The sequence below is a fragment of the Penicillium cataractarum genome, assembly GCF_028827025.1.
Source record: "Penicillium cataractarum strain IBT 29864 chromosome Unknown utg000007l, whole genome shotgun sequence".
In the NCBI taxonomy this organism is placed as follows: Eukaryota; Fungi; Ascomycota; class Eurotiomycetes; order Eurotiales; family Aspergillaceae; genus Penicillium; species Penicillium cataractarum.
In genome coordinates, this window is record NW_026622743.1 from 3149589 (window position 1) to 3173174 (window position 23586).

At 49.8% G+C, this 23586-nt stretch overlaps 8 protein-coding genes across 8 annotated transcripts; all 8 read right to left on the minus strand.

The window, feature by feature from the left end:
• Positions 1-773: 773 nt before the first annotated feature.
• N7496_008677 (nucleotide-diphospho-sugar transferase) lies at positions 774-1799 on the minus strand (the record flags this gene model as incomplete). Its single annotated transcript, XM_056701596.1, has 1 exon — positions 774-1799. One exon carries the CDS (start codon positions 1797-1799, stop codon positions 774-776), a length of 1026 nt encoding a protein of 341 aa, XP_056553659.1.
• Positions 1800-2989: 1190 nt separating this feature from the next.
• On the minus strand, positions 2990-4430 carry N7496_008678 (glycoside hydrolase family 28 protein; the record flags this gene model as incomplete). The annotated part of the gene is made up of 6 exons (XM_056701597.1): positions 2990-3242; positions 3299-3383; positions 3443-3572; positions 3628-3716; positions 3782-4115; positions 4179-4430. 6 exons carry the CDS (start codon positions 4428-4430, stop codon positions 2990-2992), a joined length of 1143 nt encoding a protein of 380 aa, XP_056553660.1.
• Positions 4431-5398: 968 nt separating this feature from the next.
• Positions 5399-7494, minus strand: N7496_008679 (putative MFS peptide transporter; the record flags this gene model as incomplete). The annotated part of the gene is made up of 5 exons (XM_056701598.1): positions 5399-5434; positions 5499-6163; positions 6231-7013; positions 7098-7421; positions 7491-7494. The coding sequence occupies 5 exons, from the start codon at positions 7492-7494 to the stop codon at positions 5399-5401; spliced, it is 1812 nt and encodes a 603-aa protein (XP_056553661.1).
• A 1746-nt stretch (positions 7495-9240) lies between these two features.
• On the minus strand, positions 9241-10416 carry N7496_008680 (uncharacterized protein; the record flags this gene model as incomplete). Its single annotated transcript, XM_056701599.1, has 1 exon — positions 9241-10416. The coding sequence occupies one exon, from the start codon at positions 10414-10416 to the stop codon at positions 9241-9243; it is 1176 nt and encodes a 391-aa protein (XP_056553662.1).
• Positions 10417-12032: 1616 nt separating this feature from the next.
• N7496_008681 (allantoate permease family MFS transporter) lies at positions 12033-14218 on the minus strand (the record flags this gene model as incomplete). Its single annotated transcript, XM_056701600.1, has 7 exons — positions 12033-12084; positions 12176-12356; positions 12585-12933; positions 12989-13408; positions 13475-13680; positions 13761-13856; positions 13978-14218. The coding sequence occupies 7 exons, from the start codon at positions 14216-14218 to the stop codon at positions 12033-12035; spliced, it is 1545 nt and encodes a 514-aa protein (XP_056553663.1).
• Positions 14219-15678: 1460 nt separating this feature from the next.
• Positions 15679-16725, minus strand: N7496_008682 (uncharacterized protein; the record flags this gene model as incomplete). The annotated part of the gene is made up of 3 exons (XM_056701601.1): positions 15679-16165; positions 16246-16570; positions 16632-16725. The coding sequence occupies 3 exons, from the start codon at positions 16723-16725 to the stop codon at positions 15679-15681; spliced, it is 906 nt and encodes a 301-aa protein (XP_056553664.1).
• Positions 16726-17678: 953 nt separating this feature from the next.
• Positions 17679-18565, minus strand: pyrG (orotidine-5'-phosphate decarboxylase pyrG; the record flags this gene model as incomplete). Its single annotated transcript, XM_056701602.1, has 2 exons — positions 17679-18352; positions 18409-18565. 2 exons carry the CDS (start codon positions 18563-18565, stop codon positions 17679-17681), a joined length of 831 nt encoding a protein of 276 aa, XP_056553665.1.
• A 370-nt stretch (positions 18566-18935) lies between these two features.
• N7496_008684 (MAPEG family protein) lies at positions 18936-19593 on the minus strand (the record flags this gene model as incomplete). The annotated part of the gene is made up of 3 exons (XM_056701603.1): positions 18936-19223; positions 19286-19421; positions 19562-19593. The coding sequence occupies 3 exons, from the start codon at positions 19591-19593 to the stop codon at positions 18936-18938; spliced, it is 456 nt and encodes a 151-aa protein (XP_056553666.1).
• Between the last annotated feature and the right edge of the window lie 3993 nt (positions 19594-23586).

A 23586-nucleotide genomic window follows, 5' to 3' on the forward strand; every position in this document is an offset into this window, starting at 1 on the left:
ACAGAGTCCAATGGATTCGAAAGTCACTTATCCAGGTCTCCATATGGAAGCGTCGTTAATTCGGACCATGTCATTACCTATATCAAAATTCAGGCAAAGAGCCATTGTCATTTCTCGTTGCTGTGGCAGGGTGGAGCGATGTCTCTGTTTGTCATTATATCCATCGCGCTCGTTATCTCCTCACTGAAAGCCAAACGGAGAAGACAATCCAAGAGGAGAGGTGTAACCGACTGTACTTGTGGAAAATTCGGAGCACTCGAAGAGGTATGTCTCAAAAGGGAGAAGATTTTCTCCTGCACGCTGCCCGTCCAAATGTAGGAACTTGTCACTGATATGATCTAATAGGTTACTTTTACTCAGGCTTAGACGTGAAACTAGCTGCGTTCTAGGTACGCAAAGAGTTGGGGTAGAATGCGAATCAGTTCTAGAAATTTAATCGTCTTTCCTCCGTAAAGACAGACGAACTAAACGGTAATTCAGGTAGAAAACAGGACGTTCAACATGGCTACAAACAATGATCAAGGGAGCAGTAGTGAAGAACAATGCCTCCGCTCCACTGCTATCTCGAAAGTCCCAATCAATATTATGTATTCATGCAGTCACTATTTAGTTTCGGTAATATTCGCAAACTAAACTTGACGTGCTTTATTTGGTAGAGAAATATAGATACAGCTCACTCTTACGAGATACTGGTATAAACAGGACAAAGGAAATCTAATGCTGAACGAAGAAGGATAACACCGTAAATGCAATGGGCAAAGCCTTCTCCGGCCTCAAAATTGAACTTCTCCTTGCTCCTCCAATATTCTAAGATGGATTCTCATCTCTTCCATTGCTTCAGCAATTCTTTCAGCCATAAACTCATCGCCTATGGGTCGCCACCACTTGTGATGGATGGACATGAGTCCTGCTTCATAATCAAACCGAGACCCTCCCTTCAAATTCCACCCAGGGCCAAGGTCTTGCCACGGCATTGATCCATCCGTTCGATGAGCGCAGTTGAGTAGGTTCTGCTCAGGGTACGCAGAGTCAAATTGGTCGGGCGTGTCCAGAATAGACACATAGTAGTCAAATAATGGTTTCGACGGACTCAAAACGAAAAATCCTGCGTTCATGTAGTTGTTCTTTTCGTAAAACTCCTGTCCTTTCACCGGGGGCATGTTCAATTCCATCCAAGGATCGTGTATACCAGCGATCATGTAGTGTTCTGGCAACTCGGATGTTGTGTTAACTTTGGACGTGAGTGTCTGGCGAACATCGGTCTGTGGGCTCTCGAATATGCCCTCGATCGGGCGGAAAATGACGGAGTCTGCATCGAGAAAGGCGATCTTGTCGTATTTTTCGAGATTCCATAGATTCAACTTGGCGAGCACATTACTCCAGCGACCCCATTTTGGATGGATCCAGTCACGCCCCAGACTTTCAACTGGTACTATAGTTGCTCCATCATCCTCGAGGATATCTCGGTGGTTTTGCGGGACATCGGGTGTCACGAGAACAAGGAGTGGAATCTCAACACTACCGTTGCGAGTACGAGGGTTGTGAAGTAGTTGGTAGGTAAGCAATCTTGCTGCTTTTAGGTACGGTTCTTCAACGTCTGGGTACTCGGCATCGCCTTCGGCAGTCAATATCGTGGCGAAGGCATATTGTGGTGCATCATCAAACAGGACAATCGGCTTCACGTTATAGATGAACCCTCGGGGATGGAGTGAGATTGTTGCCCAAAACACAATGCAAAGACAAACGACAGCCACGGCAGGCCTCTTGAAGTAGGGTGGAAATGTCTGGTTTTTGAACATTATCATTGGTGGTTGGCTCTCAATGAGCCTGGGCCACAGGAAAGAGCGAATGCAATGAATGAGAGTTGGAATTGATGGGCCTTCGCCTCAACCAGTGTTCTTGCAAAGTATTTGACCGACACTTGGAGGAATAAGGAAATACTCCACGTGAGGGACCCTGAGATGGGTCAGATACTGGTATCATTACTTGGGTCCTGCTAATGTACTGTTCCTGCTAATGTACTGTTAATGTTGATTTCACTAGCGCCTTGGCTGAATCTCTGTATGTACTCCTATTTGTCTATTTTACGCTTCGCGTTAATTAGACTGGTGAAATGAACTATTGGTGGTTCTTAAGGCACGGCAGTGGACCGATCGGGTTGTGGAACCACACGGTGGCTCTCTCCCAAACAGTGTGGCGTTAGCCCACTATGGACGTAGAAAAACGAAAGAGGCAGGTGTAGTAAGCATGACTTGAGGAAGGTCAGTAATCTGCTAGAGCTCCGAGATTATCTCCGCAAGCATAATCGTGTCTCTAATCAGGGGTAGACAAACGGTTCCTGAAGACTGATTTTCAGCCTCAGGTCCCTGAATGTTTTAGCTTCCCAAGTTGGCAATTCCCCTGAACGTGCTTAGTCACCCGTCGTGCGGCTGAGGTGATGGTGCTGACCACAATACGCAGTGATCAACATAATCATCGTGGGACCCTGTGTTATGGCACTCGATAGGTTGCCTCGAGCCGAAAGTGGGGGGTTTTTGGCCCAAGTCAGTGTCTTACTCTAGCTCCACTATATGAAAATTACAGACACAGGGGTCATCCTGATGGAAAACGACTGACCGTGAAAATACGCCAACAATTGGCATGAAATTGTGATTAGCCATATCGTACAGTCAATTGGAAGGTCCCATGTTCTAGCTCTACCCAAGGTACGGAGTAGAAGAATCTACTTAACAGTCCCGAATGTCCCTTCCTAGGCGCCGAGGGTTCAGCCATCTCCAGTATATGAAGATCGATTACTGTACCTTAGCGTGCCTAAGACTTCGCATAGGGTCTCCGGGCATGATTTCGTTGCGACAGCGCTACAAATTCCTCGATAACGTATCTTTTCAGGATCTTGATAGGCATGCATTCTAGCCTGGAAAATAACAATGAGGACTAGCTAACCGAATTCATATCCCAATCCCTACCACCATCCCTTAGAACGGAGCGATTACGAGCAGCTGGCAACACTGGGAACGTTCTCACAGCCACTGTACTTCGTTCCACCGGTAACATCAACGTCCGACCAAGTCCAGTCAGAGCAGGCACCTGATCCACAAACAATGACAACGTCATATCCGTCGGAAGCAACGGCGTCCACGCCGGAGATGTTCTCCACAGTCAAGTCGGTAATAGGGATACCGCTGGTGGGGGATCCCTTGAGATCGCCGCCATCATAGTTTTGCTCAATGAGGATGCCGTATCTATGTAATATGATTAGCGATTTCAAGTGGCAAGAGAGATTTTTGATTATACTTACCCCGAGATGGAGGCCAGAGTGATTTCGGAATAAGTCACGCCCGTGATCGAGCCAGTGTCGCCTTCAGTGGCCTTGATGCGGATACCTTGATGGAAGGGGTCAACGTATTGAACGATAAATCAGAAAAGAATGAATTTTTCTTACCATTGACAGAGTTCTTGACCTCGCAGTTCTCGAACGTGACGGTATCCACAGTGTTGTCGCTACGTCCGCCAACGCTACCAATGGACAGACCGTGACCACCGGAGCAGACACCGCCACTGAAAGTGATATCCTATACAAGCAGTCAGTTCCAGGCTCAGAAGAGAAATTCTTCATTCTGCACGTACCGTTCCAGAGTTCACAGCCACACAATCATCTTGGTTATACACATTTGCGCCCGTGATAACAACGTTGGTACTGCTACCGATATCGAAACCTAAGATCGGGCGTTAGTATGCACTGCAATGATAAGTACGCAGGAATAAAGTGAATATAGTATACCATCAGTGTTATGACCACCCTCACTATCTCCGGCCTCGTTGTTGATGGTCATATCAGTGATAGTGAGTCCATCGCAGCCATTGATGCTAACAGCCTGAACGGGGGTGTTCTCAATGTAAAGGTCCGTGATAGTCGAATCGGTAAGATCATGGGCGTAGAAGAACTTGGGCTTAGTCACGCCACCGTTGCTGCCTTCGCCGTCCCACCAACGAGCTCCGTCGGGATTGAGATAGGCACCACTGGCACCCTTGATGGTGATACCAGTACCGGAGATTTGGAGGAGTGGGCCATCCCATTCCTCGTATCCCCAAGTGGTCTCACCCTCGAAGATCACCTATAAATGCAGAGTCAATATTGCTTAATTGTTGTTCAAGGGCCGAAAAAGATAGGTACTAACAGTGGTATCATCGGGCAGGTCACTGAGATCCAGAGTAGTTCCAGATGGCACGGCCACACTGGACAGGATAATAGTAGAGCAAGAAGATTGCGACTTGCTCGCCGAGGCAGCACCAGAAGAGCCGGAGAAAGTACAAGAAGTGGCTCTCTTAGCCAAGCTTGGAGCCTCGGTGATGGCGGGCTCGGCGACGGGCGAAGCAATGACACCAACCGCCAAGGCGGCTACCAAGAGAGAACCAAAGAGCTTAGACATTGCCAGTGCAGGATTGAGTTTTCTTGGTTGTTGTTTTGTGGAGGATATTCTCCTTGGCACTACTCCTTGGATGCAGCCCACTTTATAAACATTCCATTGCCGATGTTTATCCCCCCCTAATTGCCTCGTGGACTTCTTCAGGAGGTGGACAGGAAAGCTCCCGCATGCTCCGAAGACGCGTATAACTCCATCATACTCCATAGTGTTTATCCTCCAATGGCTGAAAGCTTAGAAGGGGATCCGCTCATCCTATTGGCGGGTTTCAGAATCAGGACCATTAAGGACAGGATTATGCACCCACCCTGATGGATCGCTTGACCCCGAATTTCTTCAGGACAGTTTAATTGAGTGGAGACGACGAATTGGAAGAATATTCAAGGGCGGAACTGAAACGCGCCGACGTTTCCGTTATACCCTGGGACTAATGAGCGCCACCATGCTGCAAAGTACAATCGGAGGAACAATGGGGGTATTCTTTGCAAGGTCAATTCTCGTTCATTTGTGGGGAAAGCCTTGGAAATCGCGGGGGAACGTTACCAAAAGAGAGGAAAAGCTCGGACCAGTGATCATCTTCTCGGATTTACGTCGGCTTTTCTTTTTACCACCACTCGTTTATTTATGCCGATGGATGTGATATCCGCTTTGATCGTGACAAGGACTAGATCCGTGTGACTTCGTATCTGATGGGGATGTTGAGGGGAGCCACCTTGTCATACTTTCGAAAATGCGAATGATGAAGTCGACTATGCTATCTCGTGATACTTCTATTTAACGCCAGGGCTAGAACTATTACTTCAGTTGGACTTTATGAAGACAAAGGGCATGTAAGTATTTAGAAGATACAATGGAATAACATGGATGCAACTCAAGAATCACAAACAAACCTTGATCAGGAGGCTGAATTCCACAATTCGATTGCCCAACACCCAACTCTGGCGGAGGTGTTATAAAGATGCGAGCTCACACAACTAAGCAATACCAAGCTTCAAGCCAAGCATTCGCCCCTGAAAAACACAGTACATCAGACTTATCAAACAGCCACTCCAGCCTTCTTCCCCCATCCTCAACAGAAGACGCATTCTCCACCGAAGTAACATAATAACTCTCATCATTCAAATGCTTAAACCTGAACCAGAAAATCACCGTCTGCAGCGCAAGCGCAACGGTCGGCGCCCCCCAAATCCACATCAACCACGGGTCCTTCGTCGCAGGAAGCAAAATCTCGCCAATCGCACTCGACAACGCATTCATAAAGAGGAAGATCGCCATAACCAGTCCTCTCATACCCTCGGGAGATCGCGCATAGGCGACTTCGTAAGCAGTCACGTTCGCGAAGATTTCGCTCAGTGCGCTGAGAATGGTGTTCGCCAGTTGCCACCAGATACTGATAGGGGCGACTTCGTCGCATGTCGAGGCATAGTAGCCACAGGGTGAGAGCTCGTAGACGCGCCATTGGACGAGTGTTCCGGCGAGCCCGGCGAGCGTTGCTAAGAAGAAACCAAAGGTGATGCGGCTGATGGGGCCGAATCTGATGTTGCGTCGTTGGAGGGCTGGATATACCACGTAGGTCATTATGGGGACCACGAAGATGATAGTCAGCGCGTTGAAGTTGTTGAGAACATCGTTGGGCGCGCCGTTGGTCACCATAGAAGCTCCCTGATTTGATGATACCGAACCAATGCCGCCATCGTTCATGTTCCAGATGGGGTAGAACCAGAAAATATCGCATGCGCCTGAGCAAATGGGTCAGCACTCCATCATAAAACGAGCGATGAAAATATGTGAGAGAAGAAAACTTACTGACTGCCCTTGATACATCTCTAACATTGTTATCTGTCCAGTCCACAACGATCCCCTTCTCCCGCAGATTAGCAGGCTTCGCAGCCTCCCAAAAGTCCTTACGCCAGACTCGGAACTTGTTCTGACGCAGCGCGGCCTTCGAAATCTTGAAAGCTCGGGAAAGTTCAGAGTTTCCGGCCGGTGGCTGCTTATATGTCTTCTTGTAAACCGCAAACAGAAGAATAGGAAGCAAGAAATAAATGATTCCAGCCAATAGGAACGACAACCAGAAACCAACATACTTCTCAGAGTAAGTAGTAGCCAGCATAAAGAAAGCACCGACATTGACGAAGCCATAGAAGATAAGCATGGTGCGAGTAGTAGTCGACTCAGGATCAACGATGACCCGCTCTCCAGATTTAAGAGTCTTGATATAAGCCTTCTTCTGGCGATTCTGGTCCAGGATCGTGGGTGCGATGTTTGGCTTAAAAATTCCTGCACCAAACGCCAGCAGAATCATTCCGATAACAAATGGTGGGGCCGCGTTTGATGCACCCTTTTGGAGAACTGATGGAATAGCACCGAAGACCTGAATGACGTGTGCAACGCCGCAAATCGCTACGCCCACGATAATTGCCTTGTACCGGCCAACATGGACATCAGCCCACCAACCGCCGAAGATTGGGATGACATAGGAAAGGAAAATAAAGAGAAGGGTTAGGCCAGATGCTGCTTGGAGGCCCATTCCCAAAGCGCCGGCGGTTTCTTGCGTGTGTCGAGGGGGCGCACCAGCTCCATTGCCGCCTATGAACAACAAGTTAGTACTCCTTTCAACTTGATTCGCTTGAAATTTAGGTGCTAGCACAGCAACAAAACGGAGTTACATACCTTTGGGCAATGGAAACTCAACAAAGTTGGAAAACACCGTCTTAGCACCATAATAGGATGCGCGCTCGGCAAATTCCACTAAGCAGAGAGCAAATGCAACCAAGGGCAAGTTTCCAGGAACCTTGCGAAGTGTCTGGCTCTCTTCCTCGGTCGGAAACTGGTACTCATCATCAGAGGAGTCCGTTAAGACCTCAAGGTCGACTGCCTCCAACTTTTTCTCGTCAGATGCAACAAGAGCTGGATCCTCGACCGTGTCGATCGAACCCGAGGGTTGTCGAGATCCCGCTACTTCCGTGATAACAGTCTTTTCTTCTGTTGGGATTGCTAGATTGTATATCAGTATGGGTGATCCGACCTAGACGGGAATATGACCAAGGATCTAAGTCAACTAACCCATAACGTCAGCCACGTAGAGCTGGTGGTTCGAAAGAAGATCCGTGACACGACAGTCGAACAGAAAAAACCCCCCGATAGTAGCGAGACCCTCGACTTTAATAAGTCCCAGACCCTGACCCTAACAGCACGAGCCACGAGGTTACAGTTACACACCAGCGGGGGTCCCCGGGTCGCGCAAAACACGGATGTCGTCAATTTTCGCCTTTACAAACCATCAACCCTCGACCACCGACATCTCAAGACACCCCCAACACGGCAGGCGCATATCTACCAAGTGGAGCAAATTGCAAATAGATCAAGTTGGGATTGGACTATCACTGCATTTTGCGTTATCGCTACGAACGATGGCGAATCAACGACAATGTAACGTGAGAAACATCCCGACCATGCTGCACATGGGTTGACACCCAATGAAGCCACGCGATTGTGATACTTCCCGCTCAGGATGTTAGGATGTTGTTCACTCATGACGTTGACCTGATAAAGGGAGAGCAAGACTCGACATTGACAAAGAGTATGGCCATGCCGCGGCGCCAAGATATCGTCGATGCTTGGCTCGCTGGGTCCACGCGCTGCCATTTTAGTGGAAGATTCGCCATCGGGAGGGCGAACCGATTGGGACTGAACTTCCGAGAGAAAGAGGTTTTTTTTTTCTTTCTAGCATGGAGAAATAGAAAGATTCTCAAGAAGCTTTTTTCTGGAAAGGGTCTTGAGTCTTGACGGAGCTCGGTCGGGATATCCGACGAGATACCACAACTTAGCCTAACCGGATTGAGACCAAGAATCAAGCAAAGCGAAGACCCCGCTTTTTATTCTGGATCAGTTTGATAAGTCAGTATGCATTTCGAGATTTTTGGGGATTGAAATTCACTAGATAGCCACAAGCCGAAGTCTTCAAGTCACATCTGTCCGAGAAGGGAAGCTAATGACCCCAAGGAGCGAATCCGGACAAGTGGACAGTAACGACATCCAGCTCCGTAAGGGATACCTGTACATATTGTCCGATTCATAGGCCGAAGTCTGCTCAACGACAAAGATAAGTACTATTACCAGAATCCACAGTCGGTATTCTTAAGAAACTAGTCAGAGTCACTTCTACCAGTTCATGGCACATTTCTCCCAGTACGTATGTACAATTATTCTCGATTAGCATATGGGTATCTCAGTCTCGATAGAAATAAAAGCTATGCAAGCAACAATGCAGAAGCGCAACGGCAAGAGACAAAGATAATGATAATGGAAAGGAAAAGAAGAAATAATAATGGATAGACAGGCTTACGGATCCTCGAGAGGACATATTAGAGCCCGTGCATGAGGAAACATTGACAGTGAAGGAAATAATAGGGTCCTTATCCCTGGATAGGAACAGGAGGCGAATGTGGATGTCAGTAGGATTCGACAGGACGAAAAACAAGTCAGGCGAGAAGATGCAGGCCACGCGCAATGCAAATGCAAATGCAATATACTGTATGGGGTGATCGTCAGTGCGTAGGAGGTCATATAAATACGTAGGTGCAAGTCCGGTTCTGGGAGTTGGACACTGTATGGGTATGTAAAGGAGTAGGGGTGTAAGGGTATAAGAATGGGGGGTAGAATGGAGAGAAGGGAGGAGGGGGTATCTCAGCAAAAGGCAGTACCAGCACTGCACACGCAAGAAATGAATAAAAAACGATATCGAAGTCGTCAAGAGGTCAACTCAACTCCCACAAGACCAACACCAACGCCAACGGCCTGTCCCTGCAAAAGCTCAAGGTGACGTCTTCGACCGCCGACAAGCACGACGTTTATCCCAAAACTCCAATGGCTTCGACCTGTGCTCACTTTCTTCCTCATCCGGTAAATCCATCCGGAAACGACGTACACTCCCCTCACGAGCGTTCTTCCCCTCTTCGAAAAAGGGCGTTCGTGAGTCTCGGCTTTGACACCAGCGCGGTGCAACGCGGCGCCATAAACCTCGCACGCCACGGCTGGCACGGTCGATCTTTTCGTACTCGGCCCGCCGTGTTGAAGGGGATGTCCACTCCATCACTGTCGCCGGGACGTGTATGGAGGAAGCGGAGGGACTGTAGCCGTGACCGTGGTTATGAGGTTGGCTATTGTTGGTGGGCATGGTGTTTGAGCGGTCTCTATGTTGGAGGAAATGTGGGGTTGTGGTAGTCGAGCTCACGGAGCCGCGGTGTTCAGAGTCGAAGCGTCTTGTGGAATGTGAAGAGCTGATGGGCGATGAGGGGGCTGAGTAGTCGTTCTCGGAAGAGGTGCGGGCGTCTCGTCTGGATCTATAGGATGTGGAGCGAGCGCGGTGTAATGAAGGGCGGGGCTCGTCGGTGGAGTATTTGGATAATGATGGTTGTTGTTGTTGCTGATGATCTTGATCTTGGAAGAGACGACATGACTCGCGGTGCAGTGCCAGAAGAGACTCTCGTTTGTCGAGCAGGTTTGGTCGAGACGAGGGGACTGGCACGATACTCGCGTTAGGGGGCCGTCGAGGTGAATGGAAAGAATTGTGTCGACTCGGCGGGCGAGATCGAGCAGTACTCCGCGAGTTGGAACGGGAGTGATGAATCGAGTTTGCCGCGGATGAAGGTCTTGAGGATGCTGCTCGCGGGCCCGCCGAGCGAGTAGGTGAATCTGGGCTTCTCGAGGTAGATGGCTCTATCTTCTTCCTCCTAGGGGTCTCCATCGTGGGAGAAGGAGGTTCGGACGAGATGGCCGAGTCGGTCGGGGAGACACATTTCTCGGTGGACTGGGAGTCGATGGAGACGGTGGAAGGAGAGCGAGAGATATTAGGAAAGTCCGTGAGTTCAGTGACGGTCGTCTGAGAGGGACATTTTAGGGTGAGGATGTCCAAACAGGGCAGGGCTGACCCTGGTAGTGCACCGGCACCGGCCATGTGAAGATCACCACGACATGTGACGGACGCCATCAGCACTCAAAGTAAATTCCACACGAGAACCTTCTTTTAGTCCCAAGACTCGGATAGGCTGCTAGATGGCCACGAGATGGACGATCCCATCGTTTGGGATGTTGACCAGTTCGCTAGGAAAGCCGAGGTTGATGCTTCTCAGCAGGGCGATGGAAACGTCAGAAGTACATGCCAGAGAAAAGGAGGGTATATACCAGCACCAGGATGTATACTTGCTACCAACCCAAAACAATCATCCATAAATGCAGGCGATGGACCGCTCTTTTGAATTCTTTTCGAGCTACACCGCTCCTCACGGACTGTCTTTTTTAGCGGAGCAAGTGGGGGCACTTTACTTTGCCTCCACTCTGGATTTCTCCCCAAAGTACCCCAAAAGGGGAACCTTCTAAAACCCGCTACAGTCGGAGTATATTATCTCCTGGCTACAACTGTATGTCCTATGGAGTCCCTCACTAACCTACATTCACTAGTTCCCTCCGACCTACATTCCACGGTCTGGATCGACCTGCCCTTTCATCCACCACTTCTCTCGTCCAAACGCCCTTGCAGTGGGCACCGTGGCGCCAACCTGCAGGGGCCAAGGGTTTATTTCAAGCCTAGGCGCTTAGTTATTATTGGGCTGCCTACTCTCTACACCAATAGAGTCCACCCGATTCTGTCCGTGACAGCGGCCACGATCGTCCCTCTTTTGCCGCTTTTCCAGCAAGGCAGAAATGCAAATAATCCTTGAAGTCGGGGAGGTACATGTACATCCAAGCTACATGCTGTACACAGTGTACGTACAATGACCAGCCACGGAGTACATGCAAACGATATACCCGATAGGGTTACAGCAGGCGCTCTGCACCGCCAGTCGTGGACCCTCTTTCAACTCTGCCTCTTGTCATTTGCTCCTGGTTTTCTTTTTTTTCCCCGTTGGATCCCTTTCCCCAAGGTAGTTAGCACTCGCAGTAGTTTACTTGGTCGCCTGGTTGACCCCTCCAAGCTGCCAAGACAAGGAACCCCCCACTCAGTACGAGTGTCACTGTCCACACCCCACCAACATCACAAATCCTGAAAACGTGGGACGGGGTTTGTGCGCGAGTCGGGATACTGTGGCCAAACTATTGAAATCTCTGATCGGGGAGGTTTTAGCGTGGAGGGTAGCAAGTGTTGCGTAGGTAGATCTACTTGGATAGTACAGAGTATAGCCTACAGTCCTGGTTTGCCTAGTGGGGACTAACTACTAAGAATGCGAACTGGATCAAGGTCAACCTTTAAGGAGAAGGACCCTTGCAGAAGCAGGAACCGGAGTAGCACGTTGCCAGGAACGACGGTTGAGAAAGTATATGCCAAAGTTAAACGGGAGCAGGAGCCATATGCTGTCGGAGTTGAAATAGAATCAGGCGTGTTGAGAAGTCATTTACAGGAGAGAGAATATAGTATGTCTTGAACTCGCCCAGTCCAGACCCGGCTATAGCACTGTCATTTAAAACTTCAAGAGGCATTTAATTAAAAAAATCCCGTATTCCATCCCGCGCCAGCAACTTTAGTTAACTTAGTTAAATGGAGCTCCGGTAGGGCAAGAACCCCCCCCAAAAAAACACCACCAAAACTATCGCCACCGAAGCCGGACTTCACAGCGCATACGTAAAATCGGGGTTCTCCCGATCCGTCAAATCAAGCCACCTACCGGTCCGGTCGAGTTAGCGCGCCCACAAAAAGCAGAACCATAACAAGCAGGTTATGATTCAAATCAATGAAAGTAATAGTGACTCACTCTTGATTCTCTAGCCGGACATAATCCGGTCGTCCTTGAAGCTCCAATTTCCGTGCGTTCTCCTTCCGGTACCACCACCAGATGAACACCATGATGCACAGGCAAATGGCCAGACACACGATAATCGTAATCTCGGCGGGGACGTAGCGGGGGGCATCCTTCGGGCGGAAGCTTTGCGGTCCTGCCCGTCGGCAAACACGTCAGTTGACTGGTCCTTGCAAAATGAAATTCCCGCCTTGTGGAGGCAGACTGCCAAGATTGGCTGGCCAAGAAGTCTCCAAGGCTTGATTGATGGTGTTGCTTCTCCGCAGTTCGCACACCGTCTTCTTGCGTGTTGGCACTGACAGGACTCTATTCAAGGTGGGGACTAGGAGGAGAGGGGGATCTAGGTCTTTAGTATTTGACTCACCGATAATGTTGCCCACGCAGTATCCGATCAGGTACAGCGCTGCCACGGTCGTTTTCTTCGTGTATCCGGCCACATTGGACGAGATCATCGACAGCAGCGCGACAAAGGCTGTCGGGCTTGCTTGCGTCATGTAGTATCCGATCAGACGACCGACGTTATTTGACTGGGGGAGTGCTACAATGAGGATAATGCCAACCAGTGCAGAGACGAGACCACCCAGACTGCACAGCAGTCGCTGGTTCGTCCTGTGGCCCATATACCCGTTCAGCACGAGGGCGATGACTTCGACCGCGCCACCAGGGACACCCAGGATAAGACTCTCCTCCTTGGTGAATCCGAAACTGGTAATCTACAACCATCGCTGATCAGCAACAGCCTTTCACTCGGCTAGGTCAAGAACGTACCAATTGACTGAAAAAGTTGGTGATACCACCATTGGGGATATCGGCAATCAGCGCATAGAAAAAGAATGCCCAGGTCATCGGGTCCAATAACGCTTCCTTGACCTGGTACATCTTAAAGTGCTTGTTACCGATACCCTGCTGGTTAACGCGGACTCGTGCCACGGCCAGCACCCGGTCCTCTTTCTTCAGCCAGCGCGCATTGAGCTGGTTATCCGGTACAATCCAGTAGAAGATCACGCCCAGTATTATGGTCAGGACGCCGGTGAATAGGAAGACAATCTTCCACGATGCGATCGAGGAGCCGTGTTTCTCGGTGCCGATCGCGATTCCGTAGGCGACCACGCCGCCGAGGATTTGGCCGACGCCGTTGAAGCTGAACCAGACGTTGACACGGGAGCCTTGCTCTCTCTTCGTGTACCACTGCAGATCCAATCAGTAAGACCTTTTATCGTTGGGACACTGGATATACGCGAGGACAAAACGTACCTGAGAGGTGATCAGGGCAAAGCCCGGCGTAACTGCAGCCTCGAATACGCCGAGGAACAGACGGATCGCAATGGCTCCAGCGTAGCTCTTGACACCGGCGAAGCAGCTCAGGATCAGACCCCAGGTAATGATACACGCGGCAGAGTATTTGCCCAATGGCAACCGCTGCAGCAGGCGGTTGGTTGGGTACTCCCATGCCAGATATCCTATGGCCCCGTTGTCAGTCAGACCCATGCAAGAGGTACTTATATACCTCGTCGCCACAAGGACTATCTCCGATACGCACCGAAATAGAACAAACTTCCCAGCCATTGATACTCGTCACCTTTGAGATGTAAATCCTCCTTTAGTCCCATGACACTCGCATACGAGAGGGTCGTCTCTGCACACAAGGAATCAAGTTAATATCCGAGCGTAGCACAAACCAAGCTTCCGTCTCTTGGTGGATAATCCAGCCAATTTGGACTAGACAAGGACAAGGAACTCGGTGACGTGCTACGTACTATCAAGATAATTCATCCCATAGACAAAGCACATAATCGGCATCATATGCCAGTCAATGGTACGCAGCAGGCGGCGATTCGTCGCCTCGTCTAGCTCGATCGCTTCGCCATGCATATCCTCAAAGACCTTCATAGCCTCGTCTGCATCGTGCGCATGTTTCTCGAGCGTTGGGTCGACATGTTTGGCGGTTTCGACATCGATGGCCGAGGATGTCCCGGTCACTTTCTCTTCCTCAGCCATGATGGACAGACGCAAGAGGAGAGGGCGGGTTGATAATAATTCAAGAGGCAGGTAGAGAAAATAACAGAATATAGAATAGAAAGAAAGGATAGAAGCGCAAAGCAAAGCCGATACCAATACAAGCACTGCGCAGCTCAATGCAGCCAGTTTGAATGGAGGGGAATCAAGAATGCGGACGGCGATAGTAAATAAGTGAAACAGGCAGGCAGCACAGCTCACTCGCGGTCCGCGATTTCCGTCATACGCTTAATGCATCATACCGCGGCGTTATCTCCTCGACTTGATGGCAGTCTCCTCCTATCAAGCCTCGGTGGATCTCCCCCCACGATAAGCCGGATATCAAGTTAGAAAATATCTGGGGTTAAGGTCTATTCGCAGCTGCGGACAGTCATTGGTCGGCGCGGGAGGGGGAAAGAGGAGAGATCGGCAGCGTCGACCGAATGCCTCTTATCGAGTGGACTCGTTAGCCGGTGGTGGGGAAAGACTAACTGTGTCCAGGTGAGGAGGTGCTTTGGTATCTCGGGGGTCGGAGAGGTGCGCACCTGCGCGGCTTGGAGAGGTGTGGTTCGGAAGCTAAATGTAGCTCCGTGGGATGTTGCCGATGCGATGGCAAAGTACTGGATTGATTTCTGGAATCTCGCTGTATGGTGGTCGTTGGCGATGTGGCTGCTTGGGGCTGGGAGATGGGCTTGTCCGTGCATAACTCTTATCAGCCCGAATCCACCGTGTAACCATGCCAAGGGCGGCCCCTCTTGTCACCGTCGGAGTCAAGGAGTATAAGCATGCTCCGTTGACTATCTGATAAGTTTAGATTTGCTATCTTTCGGATGTTTCTCTTATCGACTTTCCGTCTTTGTCCAAAAGGTACAAAAGTACCGTATGGCACCATTAACTATGGTAGGACTACTCTGCTCATAGTTGTGGAGAACAATGTACTGTTTATCGCCAGGTTAGACGAGTAATGCCTAGAAAGCATACGAGCAAGCTTTCTGCTGTGCTCCGTGGCAACCATTTATACTTTTGCGCCCGTGTCAAACCCCCGAGCTCAAAGATTAAAGTGTCAATCTCCAAATTCCGAAACTTGTTCTCCAAATCGCGGGCAAGTTCCGCGATCATACATCGTATCTTCCAACACTAACCGTAGTGCGCTCATCCAATTGGCAATACCGTACATTAAGTTCTTATGACCTTCCATATCGGGGTGATATCACCATTGGCGCTAAACAGAAGTACCGCATCCGTTTTAAAATCGGCATAGTCTTCTCGTAGATCTAGTTTATACGAGATAAACACTATAGGTACAAGTCACTCCTCTTTTCGGTTATCGATTATCAAGGCTCCTAAGCTATACACTATCTCCCTCATTTTCATCATGGATAGTACAAGGCCAGTCACGGTCAATAATACAAGTCTTCTCATAATTTAGATACCACCACTGAGTATAAAACAAGCACAAGGTCTCAGAAAGGCAAAATGATAGCCGCCCCCAACTCCGCCGCAGCAAGCGAAACGCTCAAAACAGCACCAACTCCATTCCAGCTCGACATCCTCGACCCCAATCTCACAGCCGCATTTGACGTCGAAGCAGCCGCACCCGTAGACCCCGTCGTCTGTCCTGTCCCAGTTGCGGCTCCACTGCTCGAGCCCGTAGCAGTAGCACCAACATCAGACTCATGATGAATCAAGGTCACAGCCGAAACAGAGATAATAGGCGTATAATACTGGATAAACGTTTCGCCACCAAGAATCCCCATAGACCGCGTTGACATGCTGTGGATAGTCGTCGTGCTAGTAACGACCGTCTTGATCTTGGTCCCGTCCGTTGTGTACACTGACGTCGACTTGACAGTGGAACGGTTAGGGTCATCGAACACCTGGCATATCGATGTAGGTATGTATGAGGGCGCTGTGGTGAAACAGTCGCCGAGGGGATTGGCTGTGAAGCCACTGTGATCGAATTAGCACCGCCTATATAACAAGTAGAATGTAGAGTATAGGATGCGAAGGAGGTCAAGCTCATCACGTACCTGGGACAACACAATGCCACCGTCTCGCTAGGCTTCAAATTCTTCGCCAGCAACGTGGGCATATAATCAAAGTCCGGTATCCAGTGACTACTCCCGTAATTCATCGCTCCGGACGTCGTATAAGCCTTATCGCCATCTCGTCCAGCCACTCCAACCGTCTCCCACCCCGACGGAAAATACAAACCCGGGGAATAATAGTTTCCCACGGAAGAAGTCCACGGGTCTTCATCATCGTCCGATGGAGATGTCGTTGGAGAGGGTGTGACCGTCAGTGACCGTCGAAGGGGGTGCGCAGTCTGGCCAGGCGGTCGTTTTGCATTGCACGCTGTACTCTAGAGTGAAGAAATTGTCCTTGGTAATGCTACCGAAGTTGATGAGGGATGTACCGGAGCAGGATGGGGCAGGTGTGAATGTTGTTGTTAGGGGGCCGTAGTTGTGGAAGGTCCAGGATGCGTCGTTGACTACTGCTATGGTTGTCATTTTGGCAGGTTATGGGATGGGCAGACCCTATAGCTGAGTGGGATGTGAATAGTAGCGAAAGGAGGGCAGGCTATAAGTGCAAGAGGAATCTATGACCTTCTTATAAGCTAAACCCTCGCTCCGGAGAATCGGAACTCAACGACAAGGAGAAATCCACTACGAAATCCAACAACCACTAATAATCACAGAACTGCCAATTAACTACCATCGGAGATCCCCTGATCGAACACATCGGAGATCCCCTGATCGAACACCCGTTCAACCCAGACCCTCAAATGAGGCTGAAAGGACCCTCGCTTGTCGGTGCGTGCAATCTGCGCCCCACGTGCTACCGGCTTGGCAGGGACCAAGTCCGCTTCCATGTTGGCTGGCGAATGGGCTAGTGGTGGAATGGGTTAGCAGTCTCTTTCAGGGTCGCATCGTTTGAGCTATGGACTGGTTAGTGAGGTTAGTCAGAGTTGTGCTAGGCAGGGAAAATCGTGGAGAGGAAGGTCTTGGCGTGGTGCTTGGGGAGACTAGGGCTTGGCGCTTGATTTTGGAATCCTTGTGATGCATCCGTAGTCTTGACAGTCATTCTATGGACTCGCTAAACATTCAATGAAAGAAAGTTGGGCATAACGCCGATCACCTGATCTGATATTCCGCTTTGTCGGAGCAGGACCAGAAGTGGGTACTCGGAAGAAGGAATTACTAGTTATAGATCCGCATGTATTAGTCATTGTATTGCCCACCAAATTGCCAGCTAGGGGCTTCTTTGCAATTCAGACCTGTTGAAATCCGATTGGTGCACTAGATGAGCTCAGCAACCCAGTTCCGATACGCTTGTCATATCACGTGGTTGTGTTTTTAGTGGACAGAGATATATGGTAGAGGTCATACTTCACGATCAATTCTATATTTTTTATGCATAAATCATACCAACTCGAACTCAATGCTTCCGTAGTGTGCACCCCCTACTGGCCACCCACACGAGCCAGATACGCCTCCCAACCCTGCTGCTGATACTGCTTAGCAGCCTCAACCGGATCAGGCGCAGCATAAATACCACGACCAGCAATAATAAAGTCCGCACCACGACCAATAGCCGACTGCGGCGTCTGATACTGCTGCCCCAACTTATCCCCCTTAGACGAAAGATTCACACCCGTCGTGAAAACAACAAAGTCCTCACCCTCGGCCGGAGCAACAGTGCTCTCCACCTCACCAAGCGCCCTTGTCGACACAAAGCCCAGCACAAAGCTGGGGTACTTGCGCGCATAGTCCACCGAGGCGGAGGTATACGCTCCCGTGGCGAGGGAGCCCTTGGAGGTCATCTCAGCGAGGATGAGGAGGCCGCGGTCGCTTCCGTAGGGGAAGTCTGGGGCCTGGGCGGTTTGGGCGAGGGCTTCGACGATGCCTTCACCTGGCAGGACGGAGCAGTTGATGATGTGGGACCATTCGGAGATGCGGAGGGTGCCGTTGTGGTATTGCTTTTGGACAGTGTTGCCGATGTCGATGAATTTGCGGTCTTCGAAGATGAGGAAGTTGTGTTTGGTGGCGAGGGCTTTGAGGCCGGTGATTGTTTCTTCGCTGAAGTCGGAGAGGATGTCGATGTGGGTTTTGATCACGGCGATGTAGGGGCCCAGGCCTGTGGAGGGTACAGTGTTAGTCTGGGTTTGGAGGGTGGTGCTTGTGATAACGTACGGTCGGCGAGGTCCAGGAGCTCCTTGGTGGTGGTCACATCGGCGGAGACAGTGACGTTGCTCTTCTTGGCTTCAGCAACTTGGAAGAGTCGGCGGGCCAGGGGGTTGGGGTGGCTCTCGGCGCGGACGGCGTAGGTCAATTGCGACTTGGACGACATGATGGCGGGGTTGGCGGGGGAGTAGATAGTCGAGAGGAGGGGTTGTAGATCAGAGATCAGGGGAAGAAATTCTGAGTAGTAATAGTGTCTGGGAACAGTTGCGTAAATCTCAGCTGCACAACCCTAAGACCTCAATTGATCACAATTCTCGAAGAAGTCAAAATAAAAAGATGAAGCATCTCGCAACCTCGACGGCGGGAACTTTTTTTGAACTGCGCCACAGTGGAGCAGCAGCCACAACCCCAGAACACTGTGGCTGGTGGTCTCGTAATCCAGAACAATCAATAATAACCCATAAAGAACATTCATTAAGTATCACAAATTTGAAGATACAGATACATTAGACCGGACCAAAATCATAAGGCCCCATCTAGAAAGAAATGAAATCCCTAGCCACACCAAACACACTCAATCCCCACAAAGCAGCCTGCGCAAACCAGAAGGTTCCACCCAACATACGGCCCTTGCCCTGGGGCTTACCCGAGTACACATACCCGTACAGGTATAGCGAGCGGAGAACGACCCAAACGGCACTGATACCCGCGGCGAGCTGGGGGTACTTCAGGCCCGCGACGAGGGTGAAGAGCATAGTCTGGGAGGCATTCTCCAGGAAGTTGGCGTGGGCACGTTGGGCGCAGTTGAATTGCTCAGCCTTGGCCTGTGAAAGCAGAAGAGAGGTTAGAGGGTAGTTACGCAGAGCTTAGCTGGGGTTTTACTTACGTTCTCCTTGCATTGCTCAACGGTAGCGTAGCAGTGCGGGTAGGGGACCTTGGCGCCTTTGCGCAAGGTGGTGGTGATAGTTCCGTGGATGAAGCCCAGGACGGGGATGACACCCAGGGCGACGGCAACGGCGGCGCTGGAGGACTTGTCAGTGGAAATGCAGAAAAGAAAGACGAGGTATTACTATTAAGTTGCTGGGACTGGGGGTACCTGCATAACAGGATGATTGGGGTACAATGATTGGAAGATTAACGGGATGACAGGGGTAATACTCACCCGTAGTTCTCGGGGATAGTAATCTGGACCATGATGACTGGAATTGTACTTCAGAGAAGTCAAAGAGGGATGATTGTATGGAATAGAAATTGGCAAATAATTGCCACCGATGGCGCGTTCCCCTCTCTTTATACAGTGGCAAACGTGGACGTGTTCATCAAGGTGGAAGCTGGAAGATCCGGCCGGACAAATGAATCCATCCGAGCCGCCGCCACAGAAATGCCGAGTTCCCCTTGCTGCCATGCGATTCGATGGTAGCTGGGATTTTCTGATTACTATTCCAATTCCGCACATGGATATTGTTTAGAATTTGATCTAGTAATTTTTATGTAAACATTCTTATGCGGGGGAATTCATTACCATTGGTCGGTTTCTACGTGTCCTTTCAATTTTGTGCTTTAGATGCCTACTCCTGCCCTACAAACGGGGCTTCGAGCCATTATCGGAATTGGGTTGCTGAGCTCATCTAGGTGCACCAATCGGGTTTCAACAGGTCTGAATTGCTATGTAGCCCCTTTCTGGCAATTTGGATGGGCATAATAATGACTAATACATGCGGGTTTATAGTATCTCCTTTCTTCCGAGTATCCACTACTGGTCCTGCTCCGACACACCCCCTCAGCGCTTAGCGAGTGTTGAATAGCTTCGCCAGTGTTGAATTCAATCGAGATGAGCGCTGAACACCATCTAAAAGCTCTCTCTTTTCTCTCAATTACACCTCAAACCTCAATTAGGTGCTGTATATCCTGCATGCGCAAGATCTTGATAAAATCCTCATGTTTCTGGCGTGGCAGGATCTTTGTGAGCCCATCTGCTGCCATCTTGGCAGTAGGTACCCATTTGATTGTGATTCGACCTTCTCTAATCTCTTGTCTTAGCCAGTGCCCATGGATATCGACGTGACGAAGCTTTGTATCGATTTTGGCATGCTCCGAGGTCAACAGGTTGACTGTCTGCTGATTATCACATCTTAATGTGATTGGGTGGCTTGGTTTGAATGAGATTCGGTCGAGAAACCTCATCCACCATAGGAGAGATCTTCCTGCATCAGATAATCCAAGCAATTCGGCTTCGGTGGTTGACGTGGTAACCGTGGGTTGCTTGGTAGCCTTCCAATCCACTGGTCCGCCATAAACCTGGCAGATATACCCTGCAGAGCTTCTGCGATCTTGATTGTCAGCGAAGGATGCATCGCTTGCTAGCTCAACTGATTCTATATCTCCTTTATCCCCATACTGCAGTGCTAAGTACCGTGTGGTGTATAGATAGCAGATCACTCTATCAACCGCTCGTTGGTGCTGTGGACTTGGATTTCGAAGAAATTGCGATAGCTTTGCAGCTGCTTTCGCTGTATCTGGTCTGGTAATCGTGGTTGGATACTGCACTGAGCCAACCTTTCCTTGGTACAATTTGATCTCGGCAGGTGTCGCAGTGCCATCGTATGGCTTCATTTCTTCCACTGGTAACGGTGTGTAGACCGGCGGACGGTCTGTTAGATTGTATCGGGCTGCCATACTGCTGATATAGGCATCCTGGCATAACCAAAGCTTATATTCTCTGCGGTCACGGATGATTCGAATGTTTAAGAACCATTCAGCTTCCCCATGGTCTGTGAGTTCCCAGTGTGCCTCGAGATCCTTTTCTAGCTGCTTAGCTTTCTCGCGCACTGATGGGTGATTGGCAATGAGGATATCGTCAACATAGAAGAAGACGATGATTCCGTGTGAAACGAAGACACAGGGGTCTTCTGGTATTGGTGTGAGACCTAGTTTCTCGAGTACTCGAGATGCTTCTTGTTGCCATAGCTTTGGTGAGATGCGCAATCCATATAGCGCACGCTGTAGCTTCCAACACATCCCTGGTCTATCGAATCCTTCTGGCATTCTTGTGTAGGTCTCGGTAGGCAGTTTACTATTCAAGAACGCTGTAACTGCATCTCTCTGGCGGAGATCGAGGTTAAACGCTGCGACCAGTGCAAAGATCATCCTTGCAGACCTTGCTGCAAGTGTAACCGCCCTCTTATCCTCTGGGGATATCGTTTCGAGGTCACCTCGCACGCAGATTCGCGCTTTGAGCTTCTGGAGGTAACCGTCCTGGTCGAATTTATATGCAAAGACCTATCGGAGTGGTAGGATCTGCTTCGAAATATCTCTCGGTCGATTTATGGCGGTAAAGGTTGATTTCTCTTGTAGAGATCGTATCTCTTTCGCGCATGTAGCTAGGAAACCCTCTGCTATTGGATGCTTCATCATCTCTCTCCACCCATCAGGTACTGGTGGTAGATCGTCTCTGTGGCGTTGAATCGGCTTCTCGGTGTATAACGCTGCTGCGAACGTGCGAAGCAATTCAGGTGGTTCGTTTTCGACGGCTGGTTGGATAGTGGCGTATGCGTGGTAGTTAGGGTTTACCCTCGGTCTTCTTCTTCTGCTACCCTCGAGGATATTGGCAGTGTCGATTCTATCGCTTCTTCGTGTGTGTAGCTTAGTGTGTAGTTGCTGCTCGCTATCAGAAAGCGAATCTTCTTCTTCTTGGGTACTCTCTTCCGTGAGAGATTCAAGCGGTATCTCCGGCTCTGGCGGCTGGTCTTCATTAAGATAAGATCTCTAGTTGGTAGCCTGGGATATTGGCTGGTTGTCCACCCCCTGACTAGCTGTAGTAGGAGACGCAGTGGTACTTTGATCTCCGGCGGGACTCGGAGGCAAAATTGGAGGCTCTTCGATTGGAAATGAGCCTGGTAAGGTCTTAGTCTGGTGACCCTGATCTGCCTGTAGGCGGTCTCTCTCGTTAGGTTCCGGGGTAATGAGTGTAACCACCCCCTGAGGTTCAGCGGTAGCTTCTGTAGGATCCCCTTCTTTAACCCTAGACACTAGAGGGTCTTCCTGATGAGCTTCGTCATGATCTTGCTGCCGATCCTCCTCTGTATTTCGGTTTGTTGACGGCTCTTCAGGTATCCCGAGGTCCTCGCGTAGGATATCTAGGTGCTCTTCGTCGGTTAAGATCGTCGGTTCAGGCGTAGGTAATGCGATTTCTTGCTAGTACTGTATATTAGGTCTCTATCTTCTCGATTCATCGAAGCGTGTATCTCGTATAACCTCGACCTTTCCTCTCGATGGAAACTAGACCTTCTAGATATTCGAAGCGACGTATCCAACCAAGAATCTAACCTCTGCGCGGGGAGAGATCTTCTGTAGGCGTGGGATCTTTCGAATTCGGTAGTAGGTCAACGAGCTATATACGCGAAGATTAGTAAGGTTAGCCTTCTTCATCCTTTCGCTGCCGAAATCCTGTCGTGCTTCATCCCACGGTACAATCTAGCGGTTCTCGTCCTTTAGGTAGGTAGGGATTCGGTTCAAAATCCATGCTGCGGTACTAACCATCTCTGGCCAGAGTTCCTTCGGCAGTTTACTCTCGATATGTAGATGTCTCGATTTCGTCAAGATGACACCTCCTGAACGCTCTGTAGGCCCGTTCTGTTCCGAATGATATGGGATAATCTGTGAGACGACGATCCCTTCGTGGCTTAGGAAGCGTTTAGCTTCTGTACCCGCAGACAATTCGTTATCATAGTGAAATGCCTTGATTGGTAGATTCCACCAGTTCTTGATAAGGGCTATAAACCTCCGAATAGCTTCTCTGCACTCATATTTCCGTTTATGCGTGTACAACCAGTGGAATCTGATACCTTCCATATAGAAATGGGTCATCTATTGGTGGCCATTATACCCAGGCGGAAACTGCACTAAATCGAAGTGGATTCGACCGTATTTCCCGAAACTACGACCGATAGGTCGTCTTGAGATCTGGCGTGGTGCGCTTGCAAGGTTGCATATCTGGCAGAGTTCCCTTTCCTCTTCTTCTTGTGACGAATCTGGCAGATCTTCGTTGATTTGGATACCATCCACCATCTTAGTAGCCTTCTTAACCACACGTTTAGATACGTGGGCTAGTCGTCGGTGCTAGCGGTCTGCTGAAGCTTCTGCAACCAGTGGTTTTACCGAGGTCCTCGAGGTCGAGGTCCCTACTGC